Below are 17,667 nucleotides of genomic sequence, written 5' to 3' on the forward strand. Positions count from 1 at the left end.
GACATGAAGTCCAATATCTTTCACTTTTAGGTTAAATTAATGTATATCAATTAAAAAGAAACAATAAAAATATTCACTTAAAAAAAGTCAGTTATTTTAGATTGTAGGCATTTTTCACCTAAAAATTGTTTATCAATGTCATTTTCTAAGTCGTAGATTTTGTTCATTATTTCCGATGAAGTTTTACGAGACCTGTAGAATTTGCTAAACCAAAGTCTCTGCATACATCTGCCTTTTTTCTTCCACTTTCAACTGCTTTAATTATTTCTACTTTGCAGTCTAACGTTAATGCTTTCCTTTTTAAGCTAGCCATTTTACCTGATTTGATGCTAAACTACAACACGAGTATGAGAGCTATGCAGACTAACCCACTGTCACGTTGTTTAAAGAGGTGGCACATCTCACCCCACCAAATCAGGTGGTGACAGTACCACCCACAATCGTTCTAGGAAGTGGACTCTGACCCTAGGACTGAACACATAGTATTTTCTTTGATAAATAAAATTTATAATTTAATTTTGTAAATTTAAGAGTGCTTCAAATATGACGTTAAAACAGGGTTTTATGTCATAGCAAGTGGGTTTTTTAACATTATCTAGTGTAGTAAAATCATGGGACCGATAAAAATATGATGTTATATTAGGGTTGTCGTTACATCCGATGTCATTATAATTGGGTTAAACTGTACTTAGATTATCTCATTTTAATAAATTAAGATGCTTTTATAGCAAAATAAGGACAATATAATGTTCTCCTATAAAATATTAGGAATACAACTTATAGGAATGAAAAATAAACTGATATAAATGATAAATTAACAAATTAAAATTCTCATACATCAAAAGTCATAATTCTTTTATAAATCAGAGAACTCTGAAAAAGAACAAATAATGTGAAAATGGATTATCTATTGAAAATTCTTAAAAAACTGATTTATATAAAATTTTTTAAGATATAGAAAATAAATTGAAATTATCTAACAAAAAAAATTTTTAATAAAATCAAGATTAAAAACTTACACTTATTCAAAACATTCTCGATACTTATTCAAAACATTGTAAATATTGTTGATTCGGAAGGATATTCAATCGATTTTTATCTTTTCATTCAGCAAGTGGCCAGGAAGTATCAGGTGGATATCTGGGGTTTATTATGTGTTTAATTAAGTTAACAGGCTAATTAGCCCTCCAGATCTTTACATATATATAAAATAATAAATGAATATTATCAAATTTATTTTAAACATAAACTTTAAACTTTTTTTTGTTAGTTTTAAGTTTTAATTCTTTTGTTTCACTGTTTTTTGTTCTAAAATTGTGATAGATAAGAAACAGTTAACATCTATTATGGTTATATTTTTCTGAATTAAATTTCATTGGTATAATTAATTTTTAATATTTAAAATTATTCATAATTTTACTTTATAAAGTTGCTTAGTGGATCACCTTCTCGAGATAGAAGATCACCTTCTGTCAACATGGGTCGTCCTGCATGGGTTGAACGTGAATTAGCAGGAAGAATTAGAGTACCTCATACTTTTGTTGTTCACTCTTACACTCGACCAACAGTATGTCAACATTGCAAGAAATTATTAAAAGGTTTACTTCGTCAAGGAATGCAATGCAAAGGTAATTTAGTAAATAAATATTAAAATCTATTTTATAAAAACTTTGTTTAGTATTTATTAAAATATATTTTATATATACACATGTACAAACACACAATGTGTATATAAAACTATTAATATAATGCATCTGCAAATAATTTAAATAGAATACAATATTATAAATGCAAAAAACTGCATATTCTCATTTAGCAAGAATAACTCTTTAACCTATACCATGTTAAAATTTTTTTCCATTGCGTGTCACCCCACGCTGAATTTTTGTTGATGTTAAGCCTAACGAAAATTCCACATTTTAGAAAAAGTAATCGTGGCTATTGTATCATTCAAAACTTTTTTTTATTTTGCACAAACAAAATAGACATTAATAAATGTAAAAACAAAAAAATTATATTTCAGAAGTTAGTTTTAATATAAAAATTATGCTGACTAGTGACATCTAGTATCAAAAATGTCTTGATGCAGAAATGAGATAGCTTGGGTCCACAGGTCAAGGTCATTATGTTTCAGCCTGAGATATTTCAGGAATACCAGGGGACGGTTAATTAATTATTCAGAATTTTGTTCCATAAAGATACATGCATGTTATCGTTGGTATGGAGATATAAAATGATATGTTTTATTTAATCTTGTTTTATAATTTACTTTATTGATTCATAATTCAAATATAAAAATTTTTAATGTAAAAAATGTAATAATAATAATTTATATTCTATAAAGAGTAATACTAAAGGAATTGCTTCACTTTATCATTTTTTATTAATGCATTGTGTAGCATACTTTAATGCAGTGTTTTAAAAAATTTATGGAAAAACATTATTATTATAACACATTAGCTCTCAGTATTTACAATTAGGTTCCTTGGAAATCTCACAAGTACCAAATTTGTGATACCAAATAGGAATGTCTATCTTCAACTTCTGCTGTTACTAACTTATATAATTTTGTTTCTAATGCTACAATACTTCATTTTGCTTTATTAATTAATTGTAAATTTTCTTATAGTTGTAAATCTTCATATTATTAAAACATGGACATTATAATGAAAATATTAATATGGTGTCTGATATCTATGGATTCGTTTTTGATCTAATATTCTTGTATCAGATAAAAGTTGTATGTACTTTGTTAAAATGATTTTAGAATAATATTAATTAAACATATGGAAAATATAATTATAGGAGCTTATTTATACAAAGATCTGTGCTTGCATAATTTAATAGAATTCATAATTTTAATCAGATGTCATATGTACAACATAAGTTTAAATTGAACCTGAGATATTTTTTCCAAAATCTCAAGTAAAACTCTGGCAACATGAAATATTTTTTGCAAAAAGTTAATTGCAAGAATGATTTATACATTTTCATTTATACTTGTTAAATGATAAAATATTCCAAATTTAATAATTTTGTGGATATAGCATATTTTGCTATCTGAAATAGCATGGCACATTGGTTCTAATATTCTTTGGCTCAAAAAGAATCCAAGAATTTTACAAATAGAAAAAAACAACTTATTGTATAGAAAGGCCAAAAATGATGTAAATAATGTTATGCTTGAATATATTTAATGCAACATCTTGAAAAGTAGTAAAGTATTTTTCTCTATCATTTAGAACACATTTGTATGAATTCTTTACAGATTTATAAAAGTCAAGTAAAAATTTAAAATTTTTATTATTGTAAAAATTTATAAATTTTAAATTCAACAAAATTATCTAAAAGATGAATTTTTTGTTCAGACAAAATAACTAATAAATTATATATTGCATTATACTATTATCATTATTATTAATGGAAAAGAAGCTGAGATTTTTGTGTGTGTATATATATATATATATATAACAAATTTGATATAGTAAATTGTTTTATAACATCATAAACTATTGTTTATAAGTTTAAAAGATTTAAATTAATTAGTCAGTTAATTATAAAAGTTTAATGATTTATAAAATTCACTGGATGTAATTTTCATATTAATTAATTAAAATTGAAGGAAAAGTCTATTGAAACAATCACCTTTTAAACATTCACTTTCTGGAATACATCCCATGCTGACCTGACCTTTCCTTTTAATATATTTGGTTGCCAAAGTTTAAAAATTTCCTTAAAGCATGAAAAGATATATTTAATGTTAAAAGTAATTGTGAAAAAGGAACATAAAAGTGAATGTATGAAAAGGTGACCTTTTTGACATGTTTTAATTATTTTAAGTTTAATTAATCTTTATTTAATTAAAATTGAAGACAATGTGTTAATGTGTTTTTTATAATGTGATTTTAGTTATTTTTATTTTAATAGTTTATGAAATCTTTAAGTTTAGTAAATCTGAAAAGTTAGAAAATTTCTTTAAGAAAATAAGAAAATCTAGAATTTTTAGAAAATTTTGTAATTATCCCAAACAAATAAAATTCCAGATTCAAATTATGAAATTTAAAATTATAAAGCAGTATGATAGTTTGACATTGTACATTCAAAATCAAATTGAAAAGTAGGTTTTGTCAAATGATTTAAAAAATAGTAATAAAACCAAGGAATGTTGTTGTAGTTAATAAGGAAGTTTTAATTAAGAGTTTAAAGTAAGTGAAATTTAATTTAACTCTTCTGCTGAAAATTTAAAAAAAATTTTTTTAATATTTACATTTAGCATTTTTTTATATTTCATTATAAATAACATTATCACAGTTATATTAAAATTATCTGTATTTGCATATTATTTTGTTTGATTAAAAATAAATTAGTATACAGAACAGTATTATTTCAATCATGTGAAACTTTGTTTATTAGCATTTAAATAAAGAAAAGAACTATTTACTGATTACAAATTATAATTTTTACTATTATTTTTATTTAGATTGTAAATTTAATGTTCATAAACGGTGTATGGAAAAAATACCTATGGATTGTGCAGGTGAAGCACCAAAGGAATGGGGTAATTATATACTTTTATTTTATTTTAATTAAAATTATTGTTTTTTTGTAAATGTAAAGTTTATTTGTTTTTACATATTAGCTAAGATACTGCTGCTGCTTTACTTAGGAAAAAGATATATTAAGTAAGAGTAATATACTCATATCAAAAAACACACACAAAAATATATATACAGAAAAAAGACTAGATACTCATAACAAACTTTTAATATAATAATAGATTCTTTCAATATAAAATTAATTTTACATTGAAAGGAAATCTAGGGACTCAAGGATAATCTGAGAAATAAAAATTGCAATAGTGATATATTCAGTACTGTATACATTTTGCTGAAACAACAGACTGACAAGTTTTCATTGATGTCCACATTTGCCCATTAATGACCACATTATCTTATTATATTTGAATTTAATGGTTCATTTCATACTCACTCGTCTCTGGTCTTCAACCTATTTGTGTGAAAGACCTGATAAGAACCAAGTACAAACTATTTACTCTTGCAAATAATATAATTCTATCAAAGCTTATAAAATCAAATTTTTGTAAATGGAAAGTAGCCTGTATCTTTCTTAGGACTATCCTGAATATATGTACAAAATTTCATATAAATTGGTTCAGCTATTCTCGTATGATATTTTTCAGATATGAATTCAATTTTGAATATATATAGGTGAGTATGGAGCAATGAAGATAGATGTTTTTTACAAGAACAAACAGTCTATTAAACTATTAGTATAATAAAAATATGTTGAAACAATTTAAAATATATAAGGAAAACACACAAATAATAGTTTCTGAATCAAAAATAACAAAACTTTTGTTTTAAGAAAAAAAGAAAAAAATGGAGAAAAGAGAGAAAACTTCTCTTCTTAAAACAAAAACAAACAAAATGCTATTCAAAATTGGTGTAGCTCAATCTGATTGTTCAAATGTGATGTGCAAACTATGTCTTAGTCACTAAGACCATGCACACAGGAAGTGTTTTGGGAGTTAACCACTCCCATTTTGGAAGAATTAAAAAATTAATTAAAATTAAATAGTATATTGTATATAACCTATTTATTTAGTACCTATTCAGTTCCTTCTTAATTGTAATAATTCTATATTGTAAAATTAATAAGCCATGTTATATGTGTTTTTAAACTCCACCCTTTTAAGAACTCTGCATTAACTTGCCAGTGCCAAATATATGAGGAGCATTTGGAAAGTAAGTTCTGATTAATCACAAGAATAAAAAATAATGTTTTAGTTATTTCTTTGTCAAAAGTTTACACAGATTTTTATCTATTTTTCAACATAACTTTCAAAATTGACAAACTTTATGAATCAGAGCACAAGCATTTTTTATCGATTGAAGAAGTCTGCTATCAAATTCTTAATGAATGTTGATGATTCTCTTTATCATTGACAAATTGTTGCTCTGCTAAAAATGCCTTTTTTAAGTGTAGAAATCAGTATCAGTACTGCCAAATATTCTTCTGCAGACCAGTGATTGCAGAAAAGCACTGCTATAGATTAACAGTCATCAACCTTTCTGATCTCATGGACCACTAAATTCACAGTTTTGAATCCTGCAGACCACTATCATAAATTTTTTTAAACTGTAAAAACATATATAGAATAATGATTATAAAAGTTCTATTTTAGTTTACTTTATTAGTATGAAATTCACTTGTTTAATTATAACAAATCAGTGTGAAGTTTGTTGCTACTTGTTTGAAATGTTTATAGATTCTTGGTTCTTTTCCAGAAAGAACAACTCCTCACTCACATTATTTATTGATTTATTGACATTATTATTTATTGATGTCATTTCATGTTTGGTTTTATATTCAAATAAATAAATAAATAAAAATCCCCAATGAGTGAGAAAAACACAACCAAGCATTTTGAATTTCTTTTGTAATACTTTGCATAACCTTGAGTTCATCAAATGTTCAAATTTCACCATGGACCATCAACATTTTCTTTCAGACCATCAGTGGTCCACAGACTTCCGGTTGGCGATCACTGCTCTAGATCACATGATAAAAGTATTTAATGGTTATTTTTAAAAATGATCTATAATTAAATGTTTCGAAAAAATTAATAATAAACTATAACACTGCATCAACTGCTACAATTTTTGACTAGAACAGAAGGAGAGCAATCTTTACAAAGCCGTCCCCATTCCAACAGTGTGCACAAATCAGATTATTACTCTTTCCACATGGCTCTTTCAATCTAATGACAAGCCCTCAAAAATGCATTCTTACCAGATTTTACTGTTTTATCTTTCCAACATCTTGACACTGGCCAACATTTATCCCAGTTTCACCAAGTGAAGACAACTTTCTTCCTTCTGAATGATACTGTTGAATTTGTCTAAGATGTTTATGCCTCCAAATTATAATTTCATGTTTATTAGTTTCTATAGAATTGTAAACAATGCTGATTTCTTTCAAAACTTTTTGTAATGTTTCAGAAATGATTGGCAAATCAGGGTCATCATTTACATTGTTAGTAAATTTAAAAAAATACTTATGTAAAAATACTTGTATTAGGAAATTATCACACTTGGCATTCCAGATTTTCAAGGCCTTTTCTTACTGGTTCCAAAACTTTTCATTACTGCACACTCTTGCTTCTTTGCTACTAACATTGCAAAAGACAATATATCAGTCAATATTATGGTTTCTTCAACAGCTTCTTTTATGCTTAGGGTCACATTAACTTCCTGATGCATGAATACATTCAGTCAACTTGCTTCATTTGACTTCTAATAGTCTGCCCTTTATGATTAGTTTTAAAATAATAAGGAGAAATACCTATCAAAGGAAGTAGCATGTTCACTCTGTCAATTATCATTTTTCCAAATACATGCCTCATTTTTGCACTATGTAAAATGTTGAGGATCATATCTTCAATATTTTGGTCAGTTCAATAAATGCATATTTTTCTTGAAGCATAAACAAACTTTTAATTAAATTAAATATATAATAATTTTACAACACTAAACAAAAAGGAAACATATTAACTTAATATCAAACATTTGAACAGAATTCTCAAAATCAAATACATCTATTTAAATATGCAATGTCCTTTGACTAATTAAAACAATAAGAATATTATAATTATTCTATATGTATAAAATACTAGCTTAAAATCATTGTAACACTTTTTCCATCATGAAAAAAGAAACAAAATAGAAATGGCAGAAAATGAACAAAATATTGTTTATGACTACATGAAAAATGTAATGATAATTTTCATCATTGTTATATAGTTTACTGACGACACATATCCTTTCTCAATAGCTACACACTTGGCTTTGTTCTTTATCCTATAGAGAGTATAGATGATCTTTGAAAATTACCAAGAAATATTTTTTTATGCAGCAGTATGTAAATACCAAAACTATCTAGCAGCCTTTATAATGTATGTAGTATTGTAATTTCTGTTAATATAATAATGAAATAAATGAATTTTTTTTTATATAGCTTTAGAAGCCTCTAAAAGCTCAGAAACAGAAAATGGTAGTGAAAAAGATAATTGTGATGATGATTCTGATAATGATAATGAATTACTAAGTGCAAAAGGAAGTCATTCAAACTGTAGTCCAGATGATGAATCAAAACTTCCTGCAAAGTAAGATTTTTTTCAGATAAATTTTAAATGACAATAAATTATAGGCTTTTGTATTTTATAAGATAGATAAAAAAATATATATTATATAAAAATCTAAAATAATATACAAATAAATACTTGGATAGTTAAAGAAACAAAAATTTTTAATGAAACAAGGTAATATGAAGAAATGATATTTCATTTCTTCATATTACCTTAGTGAAAATAAAGATATTTTGTTTTGACTTTTGACTAAGATCGTCTTGCTTTGCTAATCAGAAACTACACTAGTATGATAAGTCATATTAATAAACAAGGCCCAAGTAGACAATATATACACAGAAATAAAATATCATTTTGCAGTCAAATGAAACTCTATAAATTCATCAAGTTGTATCAGAGTATTCATCTACTTTCTTAGATTTTCATGTAGTCTCTACCTAATTGTGAATGATGTCAATGGAAATGTAAAGATCTCCTCGTTTCATCATTTTCCCATCTCTTAAGGAAAATTATAAAATATTAACAGTTGTCTATTCTTACCTATCTCACAGTTTGCCAATTATTGTTATGATTTATTAGGCTTGAGTCATCTGAATTAAATAATATATGTAATTGAATTTTTATTCAGTTGTTGTATTTGAATGATCAAATCAGTCTTACATGTTTGATATAATTTAATCAATTATAGCAGAGTACTCCTGCACAATTTGAGTTTTAATTTTGATAAAAGCTCAGATTTATTCTACTTATGAATTACGATTTCACAATGATCAGAAGAATTTAAATTGTAGCAATGGTCTGTAATCGTACTAATTATCAAATGGTTATTATTTCATAGTAAAGCAAATTTTTCTATCTATGCATCATTACTATTATTATTATAAGGATCTAGCTATATTGTTGATGAATTTTTTTTTTATTTTGATTCAGGTAAGTGTTGTTTGAAGTTCAGGAATCCAATAGGACCCTCAGAATCAAAGAAGTAAATTAAATATCATTTTAATGTTTTTTTAATTATAAAGATAATTTTTAAAAATTCGTGTGTTGTCTGAACAAGTATTTTTTATCTGTATGAAACTATTTCAATTAATAATTCACAAGCATTTATTGAAATTGAAAGTATATTTAACTCCAATAACGTTTTCAATAAATATTAAATACATTATTGTCACTAATTCTTATATATTGTAAGTACTGCTAAATTAGTTTTAACATTAATAAAAACTTTAAGTCAGATTTTCTTGGAAAGAATAGGGTAAATAACTGAAGAAGAGAATAATTTATTCTCTGTTTAATTTTTAAATGAATTGTTTTATCTGCATGAAAATAATAATTCAAAAGATAAAATTATGCAATCAATATCCAATGATGATAAATGTTTAACTATAGTAGTATGTCTATGATGATCAGTTTTTTTAAAATTAAGATGGATTTAGATCTATAAATTCTGTTGATCAGTTTTGTCATTATGGTATTTAAGAAGCATTTATCAGGTTGAAAGAAAAAATTATAAAATTAATTTTTGTGTGTTGTAATAAATATCTGAAATAATGTAATTAGAAATACAAACTCTAAGATTACTTATATCTTAAGAAAATAAGTAATCAAATTTGATCACTTACTTTTTCAGAGTCCTATTTGAGTTCATTTATTGAAGCATAGCATTAGTGAAGCTTCTATGAGGCTTACAGAATTGTGTTCGTTCTCAATATCTCTTTGATAGATTTTGATTAAACTTTGCCATTTTTCATTAATTGCAGCACAGAATCCAAAAATACAATAAAAAAAGAAAATGGGGGTCCGTGATTTTGTTTCCAAGATATAAGGTTGTTTCAAGAGTATGTGCAACAAAGCGATATTGAACAAATTGAGCGACTTTGTCATGAGATGTTTCACAGTTGCTAGAATGTCTTTATGGGCTTGTAGAATCAAGTTCATCTTAAAATTTAATGGATCGATTTTGAAAAACTTTGCCATTTTCCATTAATTGAGACAAGGAATCCATAAATGTGATGTGGGTCCATTTAAATGTAAAATGTCTAGAAACAAATTGCTTAACTTTCCTGGCAACATTTAAAATTCTGGTGGTGCTGTCTGCTACAATATTTCATTAAAAAACCTGTTTACATTTTTAATTATTATAAATAAAATGGCAAAAAGCTTAATTTTGAGAGTAGGGATGGGTTTTATAAAAAAATTGTAAATGCTAATAATGAGTAAAATTGTCATTAAGTCCAACCCCACTTGAGATGTGACACATGACCACCTTCATCTCCTCATCCCATCAACCTTAAACCACTAAAATTTAATAGCATGAATTTTTTTAATACACAAACCTTCTTGCAAAATTTCAGAAAATTTGCAAAGCACAGGAATTATTAAGTTTCAAAGAGGGTAAACAAAATCATGCGCCCTTACACGCTAACATCCATACACACAGAAAAAATGCTGAACGTTTTTGCATTTCTCAACATTTCAAGGTCCCCTAAGTCCAAAAATGTAAAAATCTTCGGGGGGGGTCATGTTTTGATCGATCACCATACTTTCCCTCTGTTATTTGTAACAGAGCCAGGAAAGTAAATTAGGAGTCCATGACTGTATTTTCAATATACAAAGGTATTACAGTGACAATGTCTGTGCTCTCTGGTGCAACGAGTGCACCTAACAGAATTTAGACCTAAGGATCAAAAATAAAACCGGTATTATGTACGCTTTTTTAATTAATAAACATAAATTTGTATTTACATTCTTTTATTTTTTTGTTCCTTTATATTCTGAGGAAGATTGGTGAAACTGATTGAAAACATTTTTATTTTTTATTAAATTTGTTTCTGGAGTTTTAAAGGAATAAGTTTTTGTATTAATAAACATTTTGTGTGTTTCATTTGTTCAAAAAAAAAGATGACTAAAGGAATCTGCAAAGAGGCAGTCCATGCTACCACTGGGCTCAATACAAACTCTTGATGGTACTGGCAATATCTCAAAGTATAAGATTCAATTATTAAACACTGAATATATTATTCAATTACTCTTAAGCTGAATTTTTTACAATCATATTAAAATTTAGATTTAAATATAAGGATATGATCATTGATCAGTATGCATATTAATGATATTTTATTTGTATGCATGTATTCAGTTATTTCCATTTGGTATGGTTATAAATTCTTAATTTTATTATAATATATTTGGAAAAAGTTATCTATCCAGTGAACAAAATATTGTTAGTCCAAATGAAAATTGAAAAATCTGGAAGAAAAATGATTTGAAATTAATTAATTAAAATATACTACGATTAAGTTCAGGAATCCAATAGGACCCTCAGAATCAAAGAAGTAAATTAAATATCATTTTAATGTTTTTTTAATTATAAAGATAATTTTTAAAAATTCGTGTGTTGTCTGAACAAGTATTTTTTATCTGTATGAAACTATTTCAATTAATAATTCACAAGCATTTATTGAAATTGAAAGTATATTTAACTCCAATAACGTTTTCAATAAATATTAAATACATTATTGTCACTAATTCTTATATATTGTAAGTACTGCTAAATTAGTTTTAACATTAATAAAAACTTTAAGTCAGATTTTCTTGGAAAGAATAGGGTAAATAACTGAAGAAGAGAATAATTTATTCTCTGTTTAATTTTTAAATGAATTGTTTTATCTGCATGAAAATAATAATTCAAAAGATAAAATTATGCAATCAATATCCAATGATGATAAATGTTTAACTATAGTAGTATGTCTATGATGATCAGTTTTTTTAAAATTAAGATGGATTTAGATCTATAAATTCTGTTGATCAGTTTTGTCATTATGGTATTTAAGAAGCATTTATCAGGTTGAAAGAAAAAATTATAAAATTAATTTTTGTGTGTTGTAATAAATATCTGAAATAATGTAATTAGAAATACAAACTCTAAGATTACTTATATCTTAAGAAAATAAGTAATCAAATTTGATCACTTACTTTTTCAGAGTCCTATTTGAGTTCATTTATTGAAGCATAGCATTAGTGAAGCTTCTATGAGGCTTACAGAATTGTGTTCGTTCTCAATATCTCTTTGATAGATTTTGATTAAACTTTGCCATTTTTCATTAATTGCAGCACAGAATCCAAAAATACAATAAAAAAAGAAAATGGGGGTCCGTGATTTTGTTTCCAAGATATAAGGTTGTTTCAAGAGTATGTGCAACAAAGCGATATTGAACAAATTGAGCGACTTTGTCATGAGATGTTTCACAGTTGCTAGAATGTCTTTATGGGCTTGTAGAATCAAGTTCATCTTAAAATTTAATGGATCGATTTTGAAAAACTTTGCCATTTTCCATTAATTGAGACAAGGAATCCATAAATGTGATGTGGGTCTATTTAAATGTAAAATGTCTAGAAACAAATTGCTTAACTTTCCTGGCAACATTTAAAATTCTGGTGGTGCTGTCTGCTACAATATTTCATTAAAAAACCTGTTTACATTTTTAATTATTATAAATAAAATGGCAAAAAGCTTAATTTTGAGAGTAGGGATGGGTTTTATAAAAAAATTGTAAATGCTAATAATGAGTAAAATTGTCATTAAGTCCAACCCCACTTGAGATGTGACACATGACCACCTTCATCTCCTCATCCCATCAACCTTAAACCACTAAAATTTAATAGCATGAATTTTTTTAATACACAAACCTTCTTGCAAAATTTCAGAAAATTTGCAAAGCACAGGAGTTATTAAGTTTCAAAGAGGGTAAACAAAATCATGCGCCCTTACACGCTAACATCCATACACACAGAAAAAATGCTGAACGTTTTTGCATTTCTCAACATTTCAAGGTCCCCTAAGTCCAAAAATGTAAAAATCTTCGGGGGGGTCATGTTTTGATCGATCACCATACTTTCCCTCTGTTATNATAGAAATATTTTCAAAAGTTGAAATATTCAAGTACTATATATCGTAATAATTAAAAATATTTATCAGATATAATTTATGATTCCAATAATTATCCTATGACATTGTTGAAAATACAAATGGCATTACAGTCTTCAAAGCTCTAAAAGGAGATAGAAGGTAGCTGTGAATCATTTAATATGACAGCTAGTGTTAGCATGTTAGAAGTATGCTGTGGCAAAGAAAGGAAAGATGTAGTAATAATTAAATCTTTTTAAATGAATCATATAATAGGAATGCTTAATGCCAATTTGTCAGAATATTGTACATCTAGCATTCTTGGTTGTATGGTGAACACAATAGTTTGTGCAGAAATGATTGAACAGATATTTGTGCATATTGATTGCTGTGATTCATATTTGTGTAGAAGAGAGAACACTTTACCTAAAGTAACTGCTAGTTCGCCTATTGTACATATTGAAATATAATGAAATATATCACTTGCATCACAGACTCAAGAATCTGCAAAAATCATTTAATGGCATTTACTAGAATTTTGACTTAATTCAGTGTCCACTGTTGTCTTTGATCTAGCTTGCTACTGCCAAATATATTTCGTTGAGGAAAGCAGAAGTCATGAGGTACAGAAATGGTATCACATCATCTCTGATATACATGTATATGGTTCTGTTTGGGTATAATTGATGACCATATAATGTTTGGTATCATCAACAATGTTCAGATTTGTTACATTGCCATTAGCGTTGTTATGTTGATGATACCATAAGTTACAACTTAAAATTAAATTTTACATTTATTCAGAGAATATTGCAATTGTATTTAGAAGGTATTCTAGAACTACAATTATTACCATTCCTTTGTAACACCTTTTGTGTTATATTCAAATCAAATATTGCCTACCTCCATATGGCATTTCTAGCTCTAAATTATATCAGCATCTTTCTTTGACCATTTATGTCTTAATTTATTCTGCCTTGAATGCATGTGGGATATATTTAAATAGAGATGGCATTGCTGTCTTTGGTCATCCATTTTTTTTAATCATGAATACTTCCTGTTTCTTAAAAGTTATTAAGTTTTGTTACTATGTTGTGTAAGCAGATATGTTGAGATGGTAACGGTTGAAGTCTTCTCTGTAACTTTGTCTCCCAATATGGAGAATGATGTCAATTCTTTCTTTTGTTAGCAGTGCTATAACTATAATACTGTAAATGATTGAAACAACATTAATAAAGATTTGTGCCTGAAAGCTTCTATGGAATATTTAATATTTAACTTCAAAAGGAATCTTAACATTGAATTTTTTAATTTTTCACATACATTGGCTTACGAAAATGAAACTGATCAGGCAACATATGTCATAGGTACTGTACATCCTTTAGTATATTACATAATAATAATGATTTGATATATTTTACATTGTCTTAAAGATTTGGGTGTTTTCTGAGTTTTGATTCTCTCTGTATTATGAAATGAGACAAGACCAAATTACCAAACGAGTCTGAAATGATGATTATATTAGTTTTATGGATATTTATTAGTGATGTAACGAATATTCGGTTACTATTCAGTATTCGGCCTATTTTTTGCTATTTGGCTGAATACCAAATACCTAAAAACAGGAGTAAGAAATAACAAAAACACAGTAAATTAATCATTTTGGTATTTAGATTTAATGTTATTGGGTTAGTGTTGTTTGTTTATATTTATTTATAACTTATAACGTTCACAAAATAAAAAAGAAAATGATATTAGTCACATGTATTCGCAATTTATAATTACAAAGATCAGCAGACGTACACACTTATTTGTTTGAGAATCGTCGCACATCTGAGGTCTGACCCTGCCTATCCTTCTTTTTAAGCGCTAGTCTTTGCTCTTCCCTTTCTCTTTCCTCTATCGCTCTAGTCCAGGTATGCATACATCATAATACGTGCTCACGATACTTTCGATTTGTCACTTTTCCGTCGTAGATTTCCAATTTTACAATTACGTGACTCCAAGCCTGGTGATAACGGAGAAAAGAGACAGATAGGATGTTGGTATAAGTCACAGTTATGATTTCACAGATTTGAGACAGTTTGGTAGCTTGAACGGCCCCAGGCTTTCGCCTGTGCACGCTAAGTTTCTTTCATTACAAGCATTTAGCTTTCCGAAGTCTATGATAACAATTGTTTGACATTGACGGCCACAAATTTTGCGCCAATAAGCTGCCTCGACTTGTTTGATTATGTTATCAACTCAATTTCATATTTATTTTCACATTTTCACTTCGCAGTCCTTCTTTCTTCTTTTTCTCTCTTCTCTCTTCTTCTCTCTTCTTTTTCTTTATTTACACGTGTAGGTCATTTCATTGTTATCCACATTTGATATTATTTATCACATACAGTACTGCCATGACACTCTTATCTGTCCGCTACAACTGTCAAGAATTAACGTGATTGACGAAGCGTAGTGACAGCAGGCCAATAGAGAGCAGGGTCCTTGCCATAATGCACTTTCCACGCCAATTTTTGTACGTGTGTTAATCAAGCCGAATATTCGGCTATTCAGCCATGCTCCTGGCCGAATATTCGGTATTCGGCCTGAGGCCGAATACACTATTCGTTGCAACACTAATATTTATCATATACCTAAGCCTATTGAAAATGCTAATTGACTCAATATTAGAGATACTGAATCACTTCTTTCTTTCATGAAAGTATTTGTTCAGTGGTGAGAATTAATTTTAATGTTAACATTTATATATTTTTTATTTGTTTGTTATACTTCTTATTTATAATAGTAATTCTATTAAATATTATTGATTTTAGTTTTGTTTAGAATTTTTGTTTTGTTTTAATTTGATAACTATAGAATATTTTCATGGTTTTGTTTTTATAAGTGAATTCAGAATAGTTTATTTTTTCAATGTTCTAAACCTATTAGTTTTTTTAAATAAAATTTAAAAGTATTAGGTTTATTGTAATAAAGAATTGATAGTCTGTTGTTATGTTTTATTAACTTATTAGTTAATATNTTGATGTTGAAAAAAAATATTAAAATGATTATTAACTTAAATAATTTTATCTTTGTAGTTTTCAGTATTTAATAAATATTATTTTGCAGGACATTATTATATTATATTAAAATTCTTTGTTCCTTTACTTTAAAGAAGTAAAGGAACAAAGAATTTTTAAAATGTGTTTGATTGTTCACTTGGAGTGATAAACTCTTACATAAGATAACCTTTGTAGTTATATAAATCAAATAACCTCCTCCTGGAAGAGATGGTGGTCAATGACTACTAACTAATACTAGTTTACTATTAATATTTGAAAAGTGATTCATACATTTAAGTAAAAAATAGTAAAATCTTTTTTACTAATTTTTATGATAATATGGAGAAATAGTGTCCTCTGGTACACTATTTCCCCATATTTGCATTTTATAGCAGAGGCAGTAGACTCAAAAGCTCAAAAATTCACAAGTCTTCATACTTGTGAATTTTTATGACTGTTGCTGGTGTGAAACAACGGAAAGAGAAATGGTAGCAAGTATTTTATCTTTGTGAAAACATAGTATTTTTATATTTATTAAATATACTAAATGTGATTTACTGTCAACAACTGTTGATAGTAATAGTTGGTATAATTGGTAGTAATATGAAATTTCAAAAATTCCATAATTAAGAAATAAAGATGCTACATTATTGTGTGTCCTATATCATTATGGAATTTTTGAAATTTAAATATTTTATATACAAATTTTTTTCTAATTGACAAAATTTTTTTAAAAAATTGTTTTGTATGAAATAGCTTACTCTCCTGAAGCTTAATTCATATGTCATTTAGTTTGTTTTAATGATTAAGAAGTTTATTTCCTACTTTGTCTTTTTTTAAAGATAATTTGTAAAAAATTTTTGAGTTATGCAATATAGTGAATAATGAAAATTAAAGTGCTCTTTATTTATTTAGGATATTCCATTATCAGAAATTTTAGCTGTCGAATCGGCAAAATCAAATTTAAATAATGAATCAGGAAAACACAGGCATTGTTTTGAATTGAGAACTGCTAATATTGATTACTATGTTGGAGATGATCCTAATACTGCTCACAGTTGGGAAGTTACAATTAGACAAGCACTTATGCCTGTTACTACTCCAGTATCTTCTAATCAAAATCATGGTACCACAAGTAAATATCTTTTAAGTTGTTCATACTATTTAAAATGAAGGTCATCATCATAATAATGGAATTATTTAATATGTTGTGAATTATTGTTTCAGAACCAGTTCATGATGAAAAAGGAAAATCTTCAAATAGTTCAGAGCAAGATATGGTAAGGAAATTTTTCTAATTTAAAAATTTTTTTATCAAAACCTAAAAACTTACAATTTATAATTATTATATACTTGAGCTTCATAGAAATCAACTAAAATAATTCATATTTTCACAAAATTTTCATAATTTAAACATGTAATTGCTTTTATATAGCATATAAAGTTTTGAATTTTGAAAAATTGTTAACTAACACCTCAGTTTTGCAGAAAGTTAGTTTTTATGTGGAATATTAAAAAATAAATAAGAGCTTGTTTCTTAATACTCCATG

The 17,667-nt window shown here is 26.8% G+C and overlaps 1 protein-coding gene across 1 annotated transcript in view; it reads left to right on the forward strand.

The window, feature by feature from the left end:
- Positions 1 to 17,667, forward strand: part of LOC111619599 (serine/threonine-protein kinase D1-like) — a 56,485-nt gene that overhangs the window by 15,835 nt on the left and 22,983 nt on the right. The window contains exons 6-11 of the mRNA XM_023361362.1: positions 1,430 to 1,628; positions 4,481 to 4,558; positions 8,038 to 8,185; positions 13,390 to 13,525; positions 17,033 to 17,252; positions 17,345 to 17,397. Coding sequence (XP_023217130.1) covers positions 1,430 to 1,628; positions 4,481 to 4,558; positions 8,038 to 8,185; positions 13,390 to 13,525; positions 17,033 to 17,252; positions 17,345 to 17,397 — 834 coding nt within the window. The remainder of the gene's footprint in view (positions 1 to 1,429; positions 1,629 to 4,480; positions 4,559 to 8,037; positions 8,186 to 13,389; positions 13,526 to 17,032; positions 17,253 to 17,344; positions 17,398 to 17,667) is intronic.

Source organism: Centruroides sculpturatus, unplaced genomic scaffold, assembly GCF_000671375.1.
Source record: "Centruroides sculpturatus isolate CEXI.00-Female unplaced genomic scaffold, Cexi_2.0 scaffold260, whole genome shotgun sequence".
Lineage (NCBI taxonomy): Eukaryota > Metazoa > Arthropoda > Arachnida > Scorpiones > Buthidae > Centruroides > Centruroides sculpturatus.